Source organism: Oncorhynchus gorbuscha, linkage group LG02, assembly GCF_021184085.1.
Source record: "Oncorhynchus gorbuscha isolate QuinsamMale2020 ecotype Even-year linkage group LG02, OgorEven_v1.0, whole genome shotgun sequence".
NCBI classification, from domain to species: domain Eukaryota; kingdom Metazoa; phylum Chordata; class Actinopteri; order Salmoniformes; family Salmonidae; genus Oncorhynchus; species Oncorhynchus gorbuscha.
The window spans coordinates 88,944,974-88,962,942 of NC_060174.1; the positions used below are offsets into that span (position 1 = coordinate 88,944,974).

A 17,969-nucleotide genomic window follows, 5' to 3' on the forward strand; every position below is an offset into this window, starting at 1 on the left:
TTCTCCACGGCATGGCGAGCAGCAGACAATTCCTGCTCGTGTCTGCCGAGCATGGCTCCTTGGATCTCGACGGCAGTGTTACGAGCGTCTGTAGTCGCTGGGTCCATTCTTTGGTCGGATCCTTCTGTTATGCAGGTGAATGAGGACCCAAAAGCGACTTGGCGAAAACAGAGTCTTTAATCCAGTAAAGTAAATCTACAATCATAAAGCATAATTCCACTCGTAATGACGAGAACAGACTGGAGACTCGATCATGAACTGCAGGTTGCCTCGGGAAGGCACTTGAACGTAGCAGACTCAGACACCTGCTCACCACGCAGCATCTGAGGGAAACACGACACGACAGGGCGATACACAGACACAGCACGGTGAACAATAGACAAGGATCCGACAGGGCAGAAACGGAAAACAAGGGGAGAAATAGGGACTCTAATCAGGGAAAAAGATAGGGAACAGGTGTGGGAAGACTAAATGATTGATTAGGGGAATAGGAACAGCTGGGAGCAGGAACGGAACGATAGAGAGAAGAGAGAGAGGAGAGAGAGAAAAAGGGGAACGAACCTAAAAAGACCAGCAGGGGGAAAATGAACAGAGGGAAAAGCAAAATGACAAGACAATCTAAGACAAAACATGACACAGGGCATCACACTAATTCTCTTAGGAGACCCCCAGAACTATGCACACTTTGTTCTAGCCCAGCATTCAACTAGCAGAACAGTTCGTGGTATTTGTTATTCAAAGGTATGTAGGCCAATTGAGAAATCACCCAAACAAAGATAGTGTAGATACAATTACTGAAAATCAAATCAGAGTGTAGCGGGGTGCGTAATTGGCGGCAGAGAAGTCGGGCGCAGGAGAGCAGAACTGGGTGAAAACCAGAGATTTATTTAGCAAAACCAACGGCATCCAGAATAACAAGATACATGGGCACAAAAATAACCCGTCGTGCACTCACAGGAAACGTGCACAAGCACTACAATAAACAATCTCACACAAAGACATGGGGGAACAGAGGGTTAAGTACACAACAAGTAACTGAGGGAACTGAAACCAGGTGTGAGGAAAAACAAGACAAAACACATGGAAAATGAAAAGTGGATCGATGATGGCTTGAATACCGCCGAGCCACGCCCGAACAAGGAGAGGACCCGACTTCAGCGGAAGTCGTGACACAGAGTTCATTTGTTACACGTGCAGGATGCAGCAGGTGTAAACAGTACATTGAAATGCTTGCTTACAAGCTCAACAATGCAGTTGTACTAAGTAATATAAAAGTACACCGTAGAATAAAATAAATACACACGAGAATATACACGATAAACAAGGTGGGGGAATACTTCCACAGAATAATCCATACCTATGTTGTATATTTTTATTTTATTTCAGTATAAAAATAAACTTGGATTTAAAAATATATATCATACATAATAGCAGCTTATGATCCTGTGTATACACATAATTATCCACTGTATCATAGTAACGTTACATGTTTCAAAACAATATTAAAATAAAAAATATATTTTTTATCACATTTTAGGTGCTTATGATTTCAATTCTCTATGTGAATTCCCAATATTAAAACATTTTTTACAGTTCCGTCTCCTTGATCTGAGGGCTTAGGGTTGCTCCATCTGTTTGTGGGATGACTTGAATTTCAGGAGCCTCTTCTGTTTTGGTGCTTGTTGTTGTTGTCGTCTCTGTTGCCATTGGTTCCTCAACGACATACTTTGTGAATCCAATGTTAAAAAGTCCTAGAAAAACAGGCATTTTTAAAATCATGTGGAACATAAAATGTCCTACATTTTAGCATATATTAGACACCCTACTGGGCACACACTGGTTGAATCAATGTTGTTTCCACATAATTTCAATTAAATTAAGTTGAATCAACGTGGAATAGACGTTGAATTGTGGAATAGGTCTTATAATTGTGCTTTTTGTCATTGTGTTCTTTCTTTGGTTGATTTTTTTTCTTCATATGGCATGTCACAGAAATCAGACTGTAGGATGTAAAATATTACCATTTCCCCTTCTTCTGGATTGTTTCTCTTCATTGCTTGATTTTGATCTACTGCTCTCCACAGATTGATCAGAGTCTTCATTTTCTGTAATGATCAAAACTATGATAATTTCTGAGTAATTACTTGTGAAAAGTTTAAGATTTAGTGGCATCCCAAGTCCTTGAGGGCTGCAGGTTATTCACTGTTTATTGTTCTTTCTGATCTAGACCTGAAAAACCATGTTTGGTTAATATCAACTGATCCAAGAAAGAAGAAAGGAAAACCAACTGAGCGAAATTCCAGTTGAGGACTAGTTGTGCACAACTGCCATAAACCAAAGATGACCAAACATGCAAAGTCATGAGAAGATCCTAAACAGTGAGAGCCGAGAGGTGTGCTGGTCTCTAGTTACCTTTCTTCCAGAGTATGTGAGCCCTCCTCAGCTTGATTACAAAGAATGCAACGACCACCAGCAGACCAAGGATGAGGCACGTCACGAGGAAGATGAGCAACGGCGCACTGCTTCCATTTCCTCTCTGCCTCTCCGTCTCATCGAAGATTCCTGTGAATGAGACCACCAGTGCAACTTTAGCCTCTTCTACTGTAGCCTTATATCCAAATCTGGCTTACACAGCCCCTAAACATGACACACTTAACCAGATCTGTATGCACTTCGGAAAAATAGTAAGACTGTCTTACCTGAATCCTGAATCTTATTGTTTTATCCACAAATACACTCCATATCCTCTAGAAAAAGGTGACTGTAGGTACTGTCTGGAATAGCTGTATGATGAATGCATCATACAGCTATTCCAGACAGTACCTACAGTCACCTTGTTCAGAAGGATATGGAGTGTATTTGTGGATAAAACATTCGTTTTTCAATTGATTAAACTATTGGATACTGCTTTGATGGACATCTGAATATTTTTCAGGTATTTTACAAATGTTCCATCCCGAGAATAAATCGCTTTTCCCTCCAAAACAGGAAGTGTCATTCAAAAGCAATTTAAAGCAAATACAAATGTCTGGATTTGATTGGAGCTTTGATCAGTATGAAAATTCAAACCTGATGCTACCTGAGCCGTATATTAAATACATTTTATGAGCCCTACAGTAACGACATTTAATGAGCCGAAGCCTAAAAAGCCCAAATGATTGTGCCGTTATCCAATACATATATGATATAGGCTATTGCACATTACGCACGACAGAAAAAAAACATAAAAGTCCATAGATGTAGCTAGCTATATGCTCTCTTGGTTAAATAAATTAAACTAGCTCCAGCAGACTAATCTTTTTGATTGTGAACTCTATTACTGTAATATATTGTAGCCTATTATATTGTAATATATGGACTGCAATTATGCACATCGTTCAAACCATGATAAAGCAGTAGAGAACCTGCGATTCGGGTGCAGCAAATGCGGTCTACAAAGTTACAAGTATAGGCTAGCGAATTTGATGTTAATTTTGAAATATAATTGGGCCTATTTGCATAATTAGTTGGCTGACGAAAACAGTGCATTCGGGAAAGTATTCAGACCCCTTTACTTTTTCCACATTTTGTTACATTACAGCCTTATTCTAAAACGGATTAAATAGTTTATTTCCATCATTAATCTACACATAATAACCCATAATGACAAAGCAAAAAAATGACAAAGGATCTCTGTACTTTGCTCCATTCATCTTTCCCTCAATCCTTTTCCTCGAGCAATTGGCCTAGCGTCATCCGGGTTAGGGAGGGTTTGGCCGGTAGGGAAATCCTTGTCTCATCGCACACCTGTGGCGGGCCGGGCGCAGTGCACGCTAACCAGGTCGCCAGGTGCACTGTGTTTCCTCCGACACATTGGTGCGGCTGGCTTCCGGGTTAGATGCGCGCTGTGTTAAGAAGCAGTGCGGCTTGGTTGGGTTGTGTTTCGGAGGACACATGACTTTCGACCTTCGTCTCTCCCGAGCCCGTACGGGTGTTGTAGCGATGAGACAAGATAGTAACTACTAACAATTGGATACCACAAAATTGGGGGTAAAATAAAAAAATAAAAGATGATGGAGAATGATGGAGACCACTGTGTTCTTGGGGACCTTCAATGCTGCAGAAATGTTTTGGTACCATTCCCCAGATCCGTGCCTCGACACAATCCTGTCTTGGAGCGCTACAGACAATTCCTTCGACCTCATGGCTTGGTTTTTGCTCTGACATGCACTGTCAACTATGGGATCTTATGTGTGTGCCTTTCCAAATCATGTCCAATCAATTGAATTTACCACAGGTGAACAACAATCAAGTTGTAGAAACATCAAGGAGGATCAACGTAAACAGGATGCACAATTCCGAGTCTGAATACCTTTTGTAAATAATGTATTTCTGTTCTTTATTTTTAATAATAGTCTAGCTTTCCTCCATGGGACTCTAAGAGCTAAGGAGCGTTTATTTAAGGAGGCCAGTGGAGCAAAGGTGATTTAAAGCAACGATATTCAAGTGATAGGTTTTTTTTAAACTCTGCAGCTGCAATAGTTTTTTAAACGATCTTTACAATTAAAAACAAGGTGACCCCGAAAGCCAGATGAGTAAAAATAGACGCGCATTCGGTCTTTATATTACTGTAGCATAGGCTGTGCTGTAGCAAATGTAGGCCTCCCGGACACAAGACAAAAAGTGGTCTGTCTGTCTGTCCCCAACCTGAGCCTTGATTCATCATGCAGAGGGCATAGAGAAGCCAGATTTAGATATCGCATGTAATTTAGCAGTTCCTTTTCATGCCATGCTGTTCATATAAATCATTTATCATAATTGACCTGTTTCTCAGAGTTATTTATCCCGGGGAAAAGGGAGTAGTTTTGGCCCGTAAATCCGGGTAAATCTCGGTCACGGTTCCCACCATTCAACCATAATTTGTAGTGATGGAAAGTCACCACTAGGTGGAGAAGCAGCCCACTGAATAACTTGTAAGACTAGATGGCAATGATAATTTCTTCCCATACAATACTAGCTATGGTTAGTCTCGTTCTTACCTGTAGTACTGGTTGAGTTGCTACTGCTGTCATTAGCAAGTGTGTACCCTGTAGCTTCAAACACTGAGTGGGCTGGCTGACCTGGAGGTGAAGATATTCAACAGACATTGATAACTCCAATGACGAAATGCATTTGTTGATTCATTACAAACTAAATAGACTTCTAGTTGTTGATTTGTGGTTTTATTGTATTGATATTACAGTACAGTGCAAGTCATTTTCACTCACTGATTGTACTACAGATGAAAATGTTGTAATTTAAGTCAATATATATAACAACAAATGGCAAAATCCAGGTACCTTAAATGAACACAAAAAAAGCATGAGCTGAAATTCTGGTTTAAATTGAGGACCTATATGGCTAATATTGCTATTCACTTCCATTTCAGGAAACATCCTTGATGGTATGAGAACAAAGTGCCTTTGTTTTGCACCTAAGCAGTTTTCAAACTTTTCACAAACACAAACTTTTCACATGTTGAAAACTAACTCGCAAAACATTTGTAGATGTAACCTCAGGGCAACATGGCTGTTAATAAAATGTCTTACTTACTGTGAGTGCTGAGTTGTGAGTCAGGGGTTGATGCTGGTGAATGCTTTGTATTGGGCCAATCTAAGGCTGTAGCTGTTGGTTTTTCTGTTGACACCTGTGTACCAGGCCAACGGGAGACTGTTGTTGGACCTTCTGTACTTGGCCAATGAGAGGTTCTCGAAGTGGAGTGTGATTCCTCAGAGGCTATAAGATAGAAGGGTATTTCAGTTATTGATGTTTGTGTGGTAAAGATACCCTAGTGTGCCATGACCCTACAGTTCTTATGGCATAATTTTAAACCAGTGAGAAAGTACCCACAGTGTGACTGTGCAGTGTTTCAATGTTCCTCAAATAGAACACTACAAGCAGAACTACATTTTAAATAAAGGTATACCTGTTATTTTAAATTCTTTGTTGGATATTTCCACCTTACTTTCAAGGAGGTCATCTGTGCTTTATGTTATAGTATTGTCATTTTTTATACCCTGCTAAATTCAACCTCCCATAGCTTGAAAGTGTGAACAATGAACTTGGGACTTACGATTCTGTCCAATTTTTATGAAATTCATCAGAGAAGAATTGTGTAAGGCTGGATGGCGAACGATGCATTTCACTGTGACTCTCCTCTTGTGGGACTGAACATGCAAGATATCCAGGGAGGAATATGTGTTTTTTTCCAAAAGGTACTGGGACTGAGGCTGAGCTAAATAACAAGAGAAAGGTTCAATTAACTTTTGGTAAAGTGTCAAAATGTCATATGTAACAGAACGTCAACAACCATCATACTTATTCTTATAATACTGACCTGCACTGCCCTTTACAGGGAGAATACAGACATTTCACTTCCCTTTATTTTGGATGAGATAAAGTGGAATGTGTGGGGGATTTGTTTTCGCAGGGGAAGTCTAAACTGTTTTGAGGCATTTCCCTTCGTTATATATCATCACAACATCCTCAGTCTCTTACTACTCCATTTTGACTTGTCTTGTGTTTTTATTTTCCACAATCCCTTAAAGTGGTTGTTATCATTGGTTAAATATATTGAATAATGTAAGTGGGGCTCCAGGTAGCCTGGAGGGTCGGAGCATTAGGCCAGTAAGTGAAAGGCTGCTGGATCGAATCCCCGAGCTGACAAGGTAAAAATCTGTCGTTCTGTTCCTGATCAAGGCAGTTAACCCACTGTACCCTGGGCTCCGAAGACATGAATGTCAATTAAGGCAGCCCTCAGCACTTCTCAGATTCAGAGGGGTTGGGTTAAATGCGAAAGACACATTTCAGTTGAATGCTTTCAGTTGTACAACTGACTAGGTATCCCCCTTTTAAGTGAACAGCAGGGCGGGGCAGGGAAGCAAACCAAGGTCGCTGGTGTGAAATGCAAACACCCTATGCATTATGCCAATAGAGTTAACCCACTTGGTGTGAAATTGAAACGTTCCTGATTTTGCGAAGAATGCTACACTGCCCCCTCCAGACAGAAAAGACAAGTCTCCACACTTCAATCTACCGTTAACCTCTTACACGTCTGGCCGTGTTGATTGTGCACAGGTGTGGCAACCTGGGTGTGGCAACTGGCAGAGCAGTGAGGCTGTTGGAGTTTGGTGGCCATGTAAATCTTTGATTTGAATATTAAGTTTTTGTTTTGTTGTCCTTTTTGTATATACTATTATTTGTTGGTCATGCACCATTTTTTAACATAACTCACTTGGGCTGATTTCGATCGTAACATAATCCCTTGCCATGAAATCTTCTAAGTGAATCTAGAATAAAGGTAACTTACCATCAATTTCTAACCCACTCCCCAAAAGCCATGAAATTTTGGGAGGATGGCTATTTCCCACTGCAGAACATTTGATGGTAGTCTTTCCATTGTGTTCTGTTATCTCCAATTTTGGCATACCTTGAGAATGACAAAAAGAGTGAGGTTATGATTTTGGGATTCAACTGAATTAGTTGGAAGTGGGAATGGGGCAAGCACTCTACCACCTGACATCTGCTAAATATGTGTATGTGACCAATAACATTTAATTTGATCCAATATGAATGTTCGGTCACACTTTATTTAGATAGATTATCTACAGATGGTCATACTATGTTTATAAGCAACTGCTTACTAAGGTTATGGTTAGGATAAGGGTTAGTGGATAATTAGTTGAAATGTTGTTGACAATTATCGAACATGTACAAACCATTTACTTAGGACTATCCACATAAAGTGTTACCGAATATTCTACTAGCAACAGTCATCAAAATTGTTAAAAGGTTTTATAAACAATTATCATAAATGCAACAGTTGGACAATGGATGAAGATATATTTTTTAATCCATCAGGTATTGAATGAATTATAGCACATAACATGTTTTACTGGCACGGCCAAATAATGAGTTCAGGTATTTTGGGGAATTCAGGTATTCAATTTGTAAAATGTTTTTTCTTCTTCTTAGAATGCACTCATATATACATTTTCTATTGTTATCAGGTATTTATTTTATATTGTGTTAAAATAAAGAAAATTATATGTGCCTCATTTGCATAAATATCCAGTGAGATTTAGGTGACAAGTGGATTTTGCACCACTCTGTCACGCCTTGGTCATTGTATTTTGTGTTTTTGTTATATGTTTGGGTAGGCCAGGGTGTGACATGGGTTTATATGTTGTGTTTCGTATTGGGGTTTGTATTATTTGGGATCGCGGCTGATTAGGGGTGTGGTATAGGCTTGGCTGCCTGAGGCGATTCTCAATTAGAGTCAGGTGCTTATCGTTGTCTCTGATTGGGAACCGTATTCAGGCAGCCTGAGTTTCGCTTTGTATTTCGTGGGTGTTTGTTCCTGTCTTTGTGTAGTATTCACCAGATAGGCTGTAATAAGTTTCACGTTCCGTTCTGTTGTTTTTGTATTTAGTATTCAGTTATTTCATGTATCGCGATTCAGTTCATTTAAGTCATGAGTAACCAACACGCTGCATTTCGGTCCGACTCTCTTTCTTCAACAGACGAACGCCGTTACAGAAACACCCAACTCTCACGGACCGAGCAGCGTGTAAACTGGCAACGACGTAGACAGCTGGAGCAGCAAAAGGAGGACGAATTATTCGGAGAATGGACATGGGAAGACGTGTTGGATGGTAAAGGTTGTTACACTTGGGAGGAGATATTGGCCGGAAGAGATCGCCTCCCATGGGGACAGGTGGAGGCACTAAGGAGAGCAGAGGCAGCCGGAGATAGGAGCCGACGATACGAGGGAACATGGTTGGCAAGGAAACCTGAAAAGCAGCCCCAAAAATTATTGGGGGGGGCTAGAAGGGAGTATGTTTATGCCAGGTAGGAGACCTGTGCAAACTCCCTGTGCTCACCGTTGGGCTAGAGAGACCGGGCAGGCACCGTGTTATGCTATGGAGCGCACAGTGTTTTCAGTGCGGGAGCATAGCCCGGTGCGGCACATACCAGCCCTTCCTATTGGCCGGGCTAGAGTGGGCATCGAGCCAGGTAAGCTTGGGCAGGCTTGGTGCTCAAGAGCTCCAGTGCGCCTGCACGGTCCGGTCTATCCAGAGCCACCTCTACACACCAGTCCTCCGGTAGCAGCTCCCCGCACCAGGCTTCCTGTGCGTGACCTCGCTCCAGTACCACCAGTTCCAGCACCACGCACCAGGCCTCCAGTGCGCCTCGCCTGTTCAACGCAGCCAGCGCTTTTCTCCTCTCCTGCGCTGTCGGAGTTTCCCGCCTGTTTAGCGCAGCCAGAGCCTTTCTCCTCTCCTGCGCTGCCGGAGCCTCCCGTCTGCCCATCGCCGCCAGTGCCGCCAGTCTGCCCAGCTCCGCCAGTGCTCCCAGTCTGCCCAGCGCCGCCAGTGCTCCCAGTCTGCCCAACGCCGCCAGTGCTCCAAGTCTGCCCAGCGCCGCCAGTGCTCCCAGTCTGCCCAGCGCCGCCAGTGCTCCCAGTCTGCCCAGCGCCGCCAGTACCGCCAGTCTGCCCAGCGCCGCCAGTGCCGCCAGTCAGCCCAGCGCCGCCAGACAACCAGTCTCTTCCAGATCTGCCAGACAACCAGTCTCTTCCAGATCTGCTTGTCAACCTGAATCTTCCAGTTCCGCCAGCCAACCAGGATTTACCGGAGCCTACTACCTGCCTGAGCTTCCTCTCAGTACTGGGCTTCCTCTCAGTACTGGGCTTCCTCTCAGTACTGGGCTTCCTCTCAGTACCGGGCTTCCCCTCAGTACCGGGCTTCCCCTCAGTCCCGGGCTGCTTCTGTCCCGAGCTGCCCCTCTGTCCCGAGCTGCCCCTCTGTCCCGAGCTGCCCCTCTGTCCCGAGCTGCCCCTCTTTCCCGAGATGCCCCTCTGTCCCGAGATGCCCCTCTGTCCTGAGATGCCCCTCTGTCCTGAGATGCCCCTCTGTCCCGAGATGCCCCTCTGTCCCGAGCTGCCCCTCTGTCCCGAGCTGCCCCTCTGTCACGAGCTGCTCCTCAGTTATGTGGGGATCTGGGTGAGGACTATTAGGCCATGGTCGGCGGAGAGGGTGGATTATCCCAGGACGTGAAGGGGAGGAACTAGGACATTAATGGAGTGGGGTCCACGTCCCGAGCCAGAACCGCCACCATGGACAGACGCCCACCCGGACCCTCCCTATGCTCTTGAGGTGCGTCCGGGAGTCCGCACCTTGGGGGGGGGGTTCTGTCACGCCTTGGTCATTGTATTTTGTGTTTTTGTTATATGTTTGGGTAGGCCAGGGTGTGACATGGGTTTATATGTTGTGTTTCGTATTGGGGTTTGTATTATTTGGGATCACGGCTGATTAGGGGTGTGGTATAGGCTTGGCTGCCTGAGGCGATTCTCAATTAGAGTCAGGTGCTTATCGTTGTCTCTGATTGGGAACCGTATTTAGTCAGCCTGAGTTTCGCTTTGTAATTCGTGGGTGTTTGTTCCTGTCTTTGTGTAGTATTCACCAGATAGGCTGTAATAAGTTTCATGTTCCGTTCTGTTGTTTTTGTATTTAGTATTCAGTTATTTCATGTACCGCGATTCAGTTCATTTAAGTCATGAGTAACCAACACACTGCATTTCGGTCCGACTCTCTTTCTTCAACAGACGAACGCCGTTACACACTCAAACACAGGAAATAGATGGTTGAAAAAGACACATCCCCAAGTGGGCGGGGCATTCGCGTTGACAATTCTACTCAGTAAAGACAAATGCTGTGTGCTTTCTTAATCACTATAGACAACAATGCTATGACAATATGTCATACTTACCCAAAACTGTCACGGTAACTGACTTCACTACAGGCACTTTTGTGTAATGTAAACATGTGTAGAGGCCTCCATCTTTGAAGGTGACATCAGACACACTGACTGAAAAATAGGACTTGGACAAGTTGATTATCTTGTAGCGCTTATCCCTCAGGGCTGTTAGTGAAGATAAGGAAGAGAGAATGCATGTCACATCATGACTCAACTACTTTAGTTCATAACAAAGATGTTACAATATGAGTAGGAACAAACATTTTTACTTGTATCATGTACAACTATTATTATTCTAGCCATATAGCTGTCAACATGTATTGCTCATTTAGTGGGCTTCCAGTCTACATTCAAATTGAGATACTGCTTCGTTTCTGTATATAAAATAAAATGAACATCTATATGTGGTATTATAATATCCTCACCCTTATGGTCATTGAAAAACATCACATGCCCGTTAGGATTCTTCCATTCCACGTGGCTCCTGTGAGCATTTCTAATGTGACACTTAATAGTTAGAGTCTCACCCTCCATCACGGTCATATGTTGCACTGCAACGGAACCTGCAATGGCAAATACAAATGAGTTAGTATAGGACATACTTTGATTGACAGGATAGAATGTTCCAACATGATTGAAACATGATTTTCCGTTCACCGTTCACCTGATGATTTCCTCCGTGGCTAGTATGGATAATCCTTCTATTAATTGGAGGATTCATAATGAAACAAGTTCACCCTACTTTTCAACAGCACTTTCCTCTTTCTTACAGTATTTCATTAACATAATATGATTATGGATGGACTGTATTGAAAAGAAATCATGCAGAGGAGATTTAGGGGTCGTAGAATGATGAGTAAGTGGGCAGTGTAAATGATCTGGATAAGACCAGACAGACCCTTATACCGACCCCTCATTTCTCACAGCTCTGACTCATAGCACTATTCTACCACTCTGCCTGACCCTGGTCTCAGACTCTGCCTCTGGGGGCCACAGATGAAACTGAAGTAGACTGAGTTGCTATTGTCGGGCTTGAGGTGTGACAAACAACATGCGGGGTGTGCATTTGCCCCTACACTGCACGTAGGCCTACAGATTATGCAGCCAACTTTCACACAGCCTTCTACACTGCAACTGACAGGAAATCAAACATAGTGTGGTCAGTCACCATTCACATGAGGGGTGTGAAAGCGAAAGCAAGGGGCATGTGGTTTTCGTCACACTGTCTACGTGAGCGTCATGTGTTCCTTTTTCCTATGCTACTGCTATGATGACTAGTGGTAGGCCTTCTGTATATGGAACAATTAACTGTGGTGGCAAATTGACACCGTTGGTGTTGGTGGGCTTGAAAAGTTTTGAAGGGTAACTGTTTTCATACATTGTGTGGGCTAAAATAATGTAACCTTATAATAGGGCAATGCTATATAGCACCTACTGAAATTAAAGAAATTAAAGAAATTCCATGGGGATGGTCTATGGTGGTCCATGGAATTACTGTAATTTAGAATTAAACCGTTGTGATTATTAGAGCTGTCTTCAACGATTGAATTCAATATTCATATATTAAATGAGGTAAATGAGGTACAGTATGAGAACTGATGACAACCTTTAATGGTTGAAACATTGTGATAATAAACAGAGCTTGTATTACAGTGCTGAGTATTTTAGCCAATTCCTAATATACTGCATAACTAGACTCTTTTTGTTATCAATTTAAAAACCATGCTATATGATTAAAAAGTCACCAAATGACATTCAGGGATGCAAAGAATAATTTGCCAAACATATTTAAACAAGGCAACAAGTAGTACACATTTTCACTGTGATACAATCCAAAGAGCATTTGATCATGTTTATTATTTTTGTGTTGTCACTACTTGTCAGACTGCCAGAGAAACCACAAGATGGTTATCACACTATACTCTAGCAATAAGGCACGAGGGGGTATGATATATGGCCAATATACCACGGCTAAGGGCTGTTCTTTTGCTCGACGCAACGCAGAGTGCCTGGATACAGCACTTAGCAGTGGTGTATTAGCCATATACCACAAGCCCCTGAGTTGCCTTATTGCTATTATAAACTGGTTACCAACATAATTAGAACAGTATACCCATGCTATACGGTCTGATATACCACGGCTTTCAGGCAAATCAACATTCAGTCCTCGAACCACCCAGATTATAAAATAGTATTGTATATACTCTATGTGACACTGAAAATAAAAAACTGATGACATTGGCAGATTATTGAACATTTTTGGAAGATATTGTGTAATCAAAAGTAGGGCACTGTGGTCAACAGTGGCTTTCTGTGTTTCTCTAAGTATTCACCTGTATACATCATATGCTGTATATCGAGATACAACATTTCTCTCCAATCCAAGTACATTTTAATAACAGCATTGATTTATCTCATTCTATTGGTAACATCATTCAGATGCACTTATAGTAGAGCAATTCCCCTCCACAATTCTCATGAAAACAACCAAATGTGTCACAGCACCAGTATCAATAAAAAAACAGTTCCATTTTAATTGATCTGACATGCTGACAAAGATTGTGGAAACATTTACAATTTAAAAAATATCTAAATATAAATACAGCAAACATATTGATTTGTGTTATCTTACAACAAAATCATATATCTCTGTCAATCTGTATTGTATAGGCCTACATGTACCCTGCCTGGGTACTTTGTACCTAATTGTCTCTGGCACAATTACTTTCAGTGAAGTAGCCTACTCACCCCTTACAAACAAGACTAGGAAGCAAAGCTGCAGCTTTAGTGGCATCTTGACTGTCAGATTCAGATGTGGACTATCAGAGCCACTTCCTCTCTGAGGTGCCTTTATACACTACAGCAAGGGGCCTTCCATGACATCACAGCAAAATTCATGGGGTTTCCACGCAACACTGAATACATTCAAAGGCATTTCGGGTGATACATTTAGAGGTTGTTGATCACATGAAATGAAAAATAAAACAATGTTGATTGGATTATGAATTGACAATATTAAGAATGTCTATTTTCTAGTCTTTATGACATCTCTTGAAAGTTATCACCATGCACCAATGTTGTAGCCTGGTAGAACCAGCCTGATCCCTGCGTTTACTATTCTATTTAACTTATATTACTATATCAGTCTGGGCGTTGTCCAATAGATGCGAGGTTGGAGGCATTAATGTTATTGTGGTGAATCATCGAAAGACTGGGTGTAGTAGTGTGAGTCTGCTGGATCCCAGCCCACTCTGGATGAAATAGTAGACCAGGTAGCCAAAAGGGCTTTAAAACTAGATTTAATTGGCATTCTTGCTCCACTTGGTAGAGGTGAGGCCAGATGTAAGATTAAATACATTATTATAGATGTGTGGCAAAAGAGGTGGGACCACGAACCCAAGATCCGGCATTTATATGCCCTCCAAAGAAAGGTTAGTGGACCAAAATTCAAAGGTCAGATTAGGAAGGAAGAGGTGGTGTTTGATCGGTTGGGCCTAGGACATTGAACTCATTACATCTGGTTGGCAAGCATGTGAATAGTTTGTGCACAGTGTATGGTTGATGAAACAGTGAAGCATGTGTTGATGTATTGTTGTAGGTACCGGAATGTAAAAGAGAGGGAAAGATTCATGTGTATGGTTATTGAGGTTGTATGGGGGGTTGTAAGGGATTTTTTGGATGGGTTTATTAGAAGTTAGTAAGGCTCTTTTTTAAAATGTTCTTAGTAGTACAGGATTGGGTAGGAGGGTTGAGTTTTTCTTAATGTTTGTTTCTTTATTAATTTATTGTAGGTGGTAGCATGCACATCTAACATTTGTTTGCGGACCACCATAATACCATAGAAGACTAGATGCAGTGTTTTGGAGTAGAGCACAATAGTAATGGAGTCTTTTTGTAGGCACTAACTGCTGTTCCGGACGACTGTGTGATCATGCTCTCCGTAGCTGATGTGAGTAAGACGGCAGGGTAGCCTAGTGGTTTAAGCATTGGACTAGTAACCAAAAGGTTGCAAGTTCAAACCCCTGAGCTGACAAGGTACAAATCTGTCGTTCTGCCCCTGAACAGGCAGTTAACCCACTGTTCCTAGGCTGTCATTGAAAATAAGAATTTGTTCTTAACTGACTTCCCTTTTTCTCCCCAATTTCATGGTATCCAATTGTTGTAGTAGCTACTATCTTGTCTCATCGCTACAACTCCCATACGGGCTCGGGAGAGACAAAGGTTGAAAGTCATGCGTCCTCCAATACACAACCCAACCAGCCGCACTGCTTCTTAACACAGTGCGCATCCAACCCGGAAGCCAGCCGCACCGGAGGAAACACCGTGCACCTGGCCACCTTGGCTAGCGCACACTGCGCCCAGCCCACCACAGGAGTCGCTGGTGCACGATGAGACAAGGACACCCCTACCGACTAAGCCCTCCCTAACCCGGGTGACACTAGGCCAATTGTGCGTCGCCCCACAGACCTCACGGTCGCGGCCGGTTACGACAGAGCCTGGGCGCGAACCCAGGGACTCTGATGGCACAGCTGGCGCTGCAGTACAGCGCCCTTAACCACTGCGCCACCCGGGAGGCCTCCTAAACAGGTCAACATTAACAAGGCGGCAGGACATGTGCTCTGAGCATGCGCTGTCTTCACTGACATTTTCAACCTCTCTCTGTCTGAGTCTGTAATACCAACATGTTTCAAGCAGACCACCATAGTCCCTGTGCCCAAGAACACTAAGCTAACCTGTCTAAATGACTCACGTCCGTGAGGAAATGCTTTGAAAGGCTGGTCATGGCTCACATCAACACCATTATCCCAGAAACCCTAGACCCACTCCAATCTGTATACTGCACCAACAGATCTACAGATGATGCAATCTCTATTGCTCTCCACACTGCCATTTCACACCTGGACAAAAGGAACACCTATGTGAGAATGAATGCATTCAACTATGCCATTTCTTTTATCCAGCGACTTACAGTCATGTGTGCATACATTCTACGTATGGGTGGTTCAACATCATGCTCTACCAACTGAGCTACACAGGACCACATCATAGTGCCCTCAAAGCTCATCACTAAGCTAAGGACCATGGGACTAAACACCTCCCTCTGCAACTGGATCCTGGTCTTCATGACTGGCTGCCCCCAGGTGGTAAGGGTAGGTAACAACACATCCGCCACGCTGATCCTCAACACAGGGGTGCGTGCTCAGTCCCCTCCTGTACTCTGTTTACTCATGACTGCACGGCTAGGCACTACTCCAACACCATTATTAAGTTTGCTGATGACTCAACAGTGGCAGGCCTGATCACCAACAATGATGAGACAGCCTATAGGGAGGTCAGAGACCTGACCATGTGGTGCAAGGACAACAACCTTTCCCTCAACGTGATCAAGACAAAGGAGATGATTGTGGTCTACAGGAAAAGGAGGACTGAGCACGCCACCATTCTCATCGATGGGGCTGTAGTGGAACAGGTTGAGTGATTCAAGTTCCTTTCGTCCACATCACCAACAAACTAACATGGTCAAAGCACACCAAGACAGTCGTGAAGAGGGCACGACAAAACTTATTCTCCCTCAGGAGACTGAAAAAAAATCTGTCATGGGTCCTCAAATCCTCAAAAGGTTTTACAGCTACACCATCAAGAGCATCCTGATGGGCTGCATCACTGCCTGGTATGGCAACTGCTCGGCCTCCAACTGCAAGGCACTACAGAGGGTAGTGCGAACAGCCAGATACATCACCGGGGCAAAGCTTCCTGCCATCCAAGACCTCTATACCAGGCGGTGTCAGAGGAAGGCCCTAAAAATTGTCAAAGACTCCAGCCACTCTAGTCATAGACTATTCTCTCTGCTACCGCATGGCAAGTGGTATCGGAGCGCCAAGTCTAGGTCTAAGAGGCTTTCAAACAGCTTATACCCCCAAACCATAAGACTCCTGAACAGCTAATCAAATGGCTACCCAGACTATTTGCATTGGTCCCCCTCTTCTACGCTGCTGCTACTCTCTGTTATCATCTATGCATAGTCACTTTAATAACTCAACCTACATGTACATATTACCTCGACACCTGTGCCTCCGCACATTGACTCTCTACCGGTACCCCCTGTATATAGCCCCGCTATTGTTATTTACTGTTGCTCTTTAATTATTTGTTATTCTTATCTCTTACTTTTTTTTAAAGGTATTTTCTTAAAACTGCATTGTTGGTTAAGGGCTTGTAGTAAGTAAGCATTTCACTGTAAGGTATTCGGAGCATGTGACAAATCATTTTAATTTTAATTTTATTTGTATAATATCTCCTAAGCCTGTGTTAACCTCAGGCCTTATTTTCAGCGTTTATCCCAAAACCCTATTCTTTCCCTATAGGAATGGCTGAACGAACCACATGTAAGATTTATTAAAAGTTAAAGAGCAGCAGACTAGTGAGCAGATCATTTTTATATTTTTCTTTACATAGGCATTGCGCCATGGCCACCACTGACAAAATCTTTTCCATAACCATCTGCATTTGTGATAAGAACTGATTTTGTTGGGTCCCCACTTACATTGCATGAAATTGGCACTTTGGTGCACATTAAGAACACCCAGCTTAGATATTCCTACCCCTTCCACCTCATCACAAGTGAGCTGATGTTAGAGAAGTAAATTGCCTAACCTGACTCACAGGATGGAAAAAGCCAAAGACAGTTTTTACAAACCGAAATTGCCAACAAATGTGTGTTTGATAATAGTGCCAGCCGAAAATAAAGCACTCAGGCTCAGACGGTTTCAATGAGGATTGACAGACTGATCTGTGAAGAGAAATGGTGAACGGAATGGTGAGAATGGTGAACGCAGCAATCAGGCTAGGTTCACCAGGCTATACCAATGTTGTACAGTGACTACTGTTGTTTGAGGTCTATTGGAAGTAGGATGAGGTTCACAGCTCTACAACATACTAATAGAATGAATCTGCAAATCATTTATCATTTCCTTTTAGTACAATTTCAAATCAAAAAAGAAAAACTAGCAGAACATTTAAATGTTTAATACAAACGTCCACTTCCAAATTGAGCGTTTGCCCCACCCCCCAGATGTGGGTGTTTGTGCAGGCTCAATCTAAAAGTTCAGTGAAAATTCCACAGAGGCAATCAAGGGTGAGCTATTATAATATCTGTCCAATCCTTTCAGAACTATACGTGCTTTGGAAGTAGG

The 17,969-nt window shown here is 42.9% G+C and overlaps 1 protein-coding gene across 1 annotated transcript; it reads right to left on the reverse strand.

Moving 5' to 3' along the window:
- Nucleotides 1–865: 865 nt before the first annotated feature.
- LOC124012313 (cytotoxic and regulatory T-cell molecule) lies at nt 866–13,588 on the reverse strand. The gene is made up of 10 exons (XM_046325796.1): nt 13,525–13,588; nt 11,202–11,339; nt 10,789–10,941; nt 7,328–7,447; nt 6,092–6,253; nt 5,572–5,754; nt 5,019–5,099; nt 2,413–2,562; nt 2,022–2,105; nt 866–1,751 (listed from the first exon to the last, which is right to left on the reverse strand). Exons 1-10 carry the CDS (start codon nt 13,568–13,570, stop codon nt 1,588–1,590), a joined length of 1,281 nt encoding a protein of 426 aa, XP_046181752.1. The 5' UTR covers nt 13,571–13,588; the 3' UTR covers nt 866–1,587.
- Nucleotides 13,589–17,969: the final 4,381 nt, after the last annotated feature.

Excerpts from the sequence above, each read along its gene's own strand:
- LOC124012313 (XM_046325796.1), bottom strand. The coding sequence starts at position 13,570 with ATGCCACTAAAGCTGCAGCTTTGCTTCCTAGTCTTGTTTGTAAGGG. Across the intron at positions 10,942-11,201 it reads GTTTTTCAATGACCATAAGG|CCCTGAGGGATAAGCGCTAC; the intron begins GTGAGGATATTA and ends CTTCACTAACAG. Across the intron at positions 7,448-10,788 it reads AGTTACCGTGACAGTTTTGG|GTATGCCAAAATTGGAGATA; the intron begins GTAAGTATGACA and ends GTCATTCTCAAG.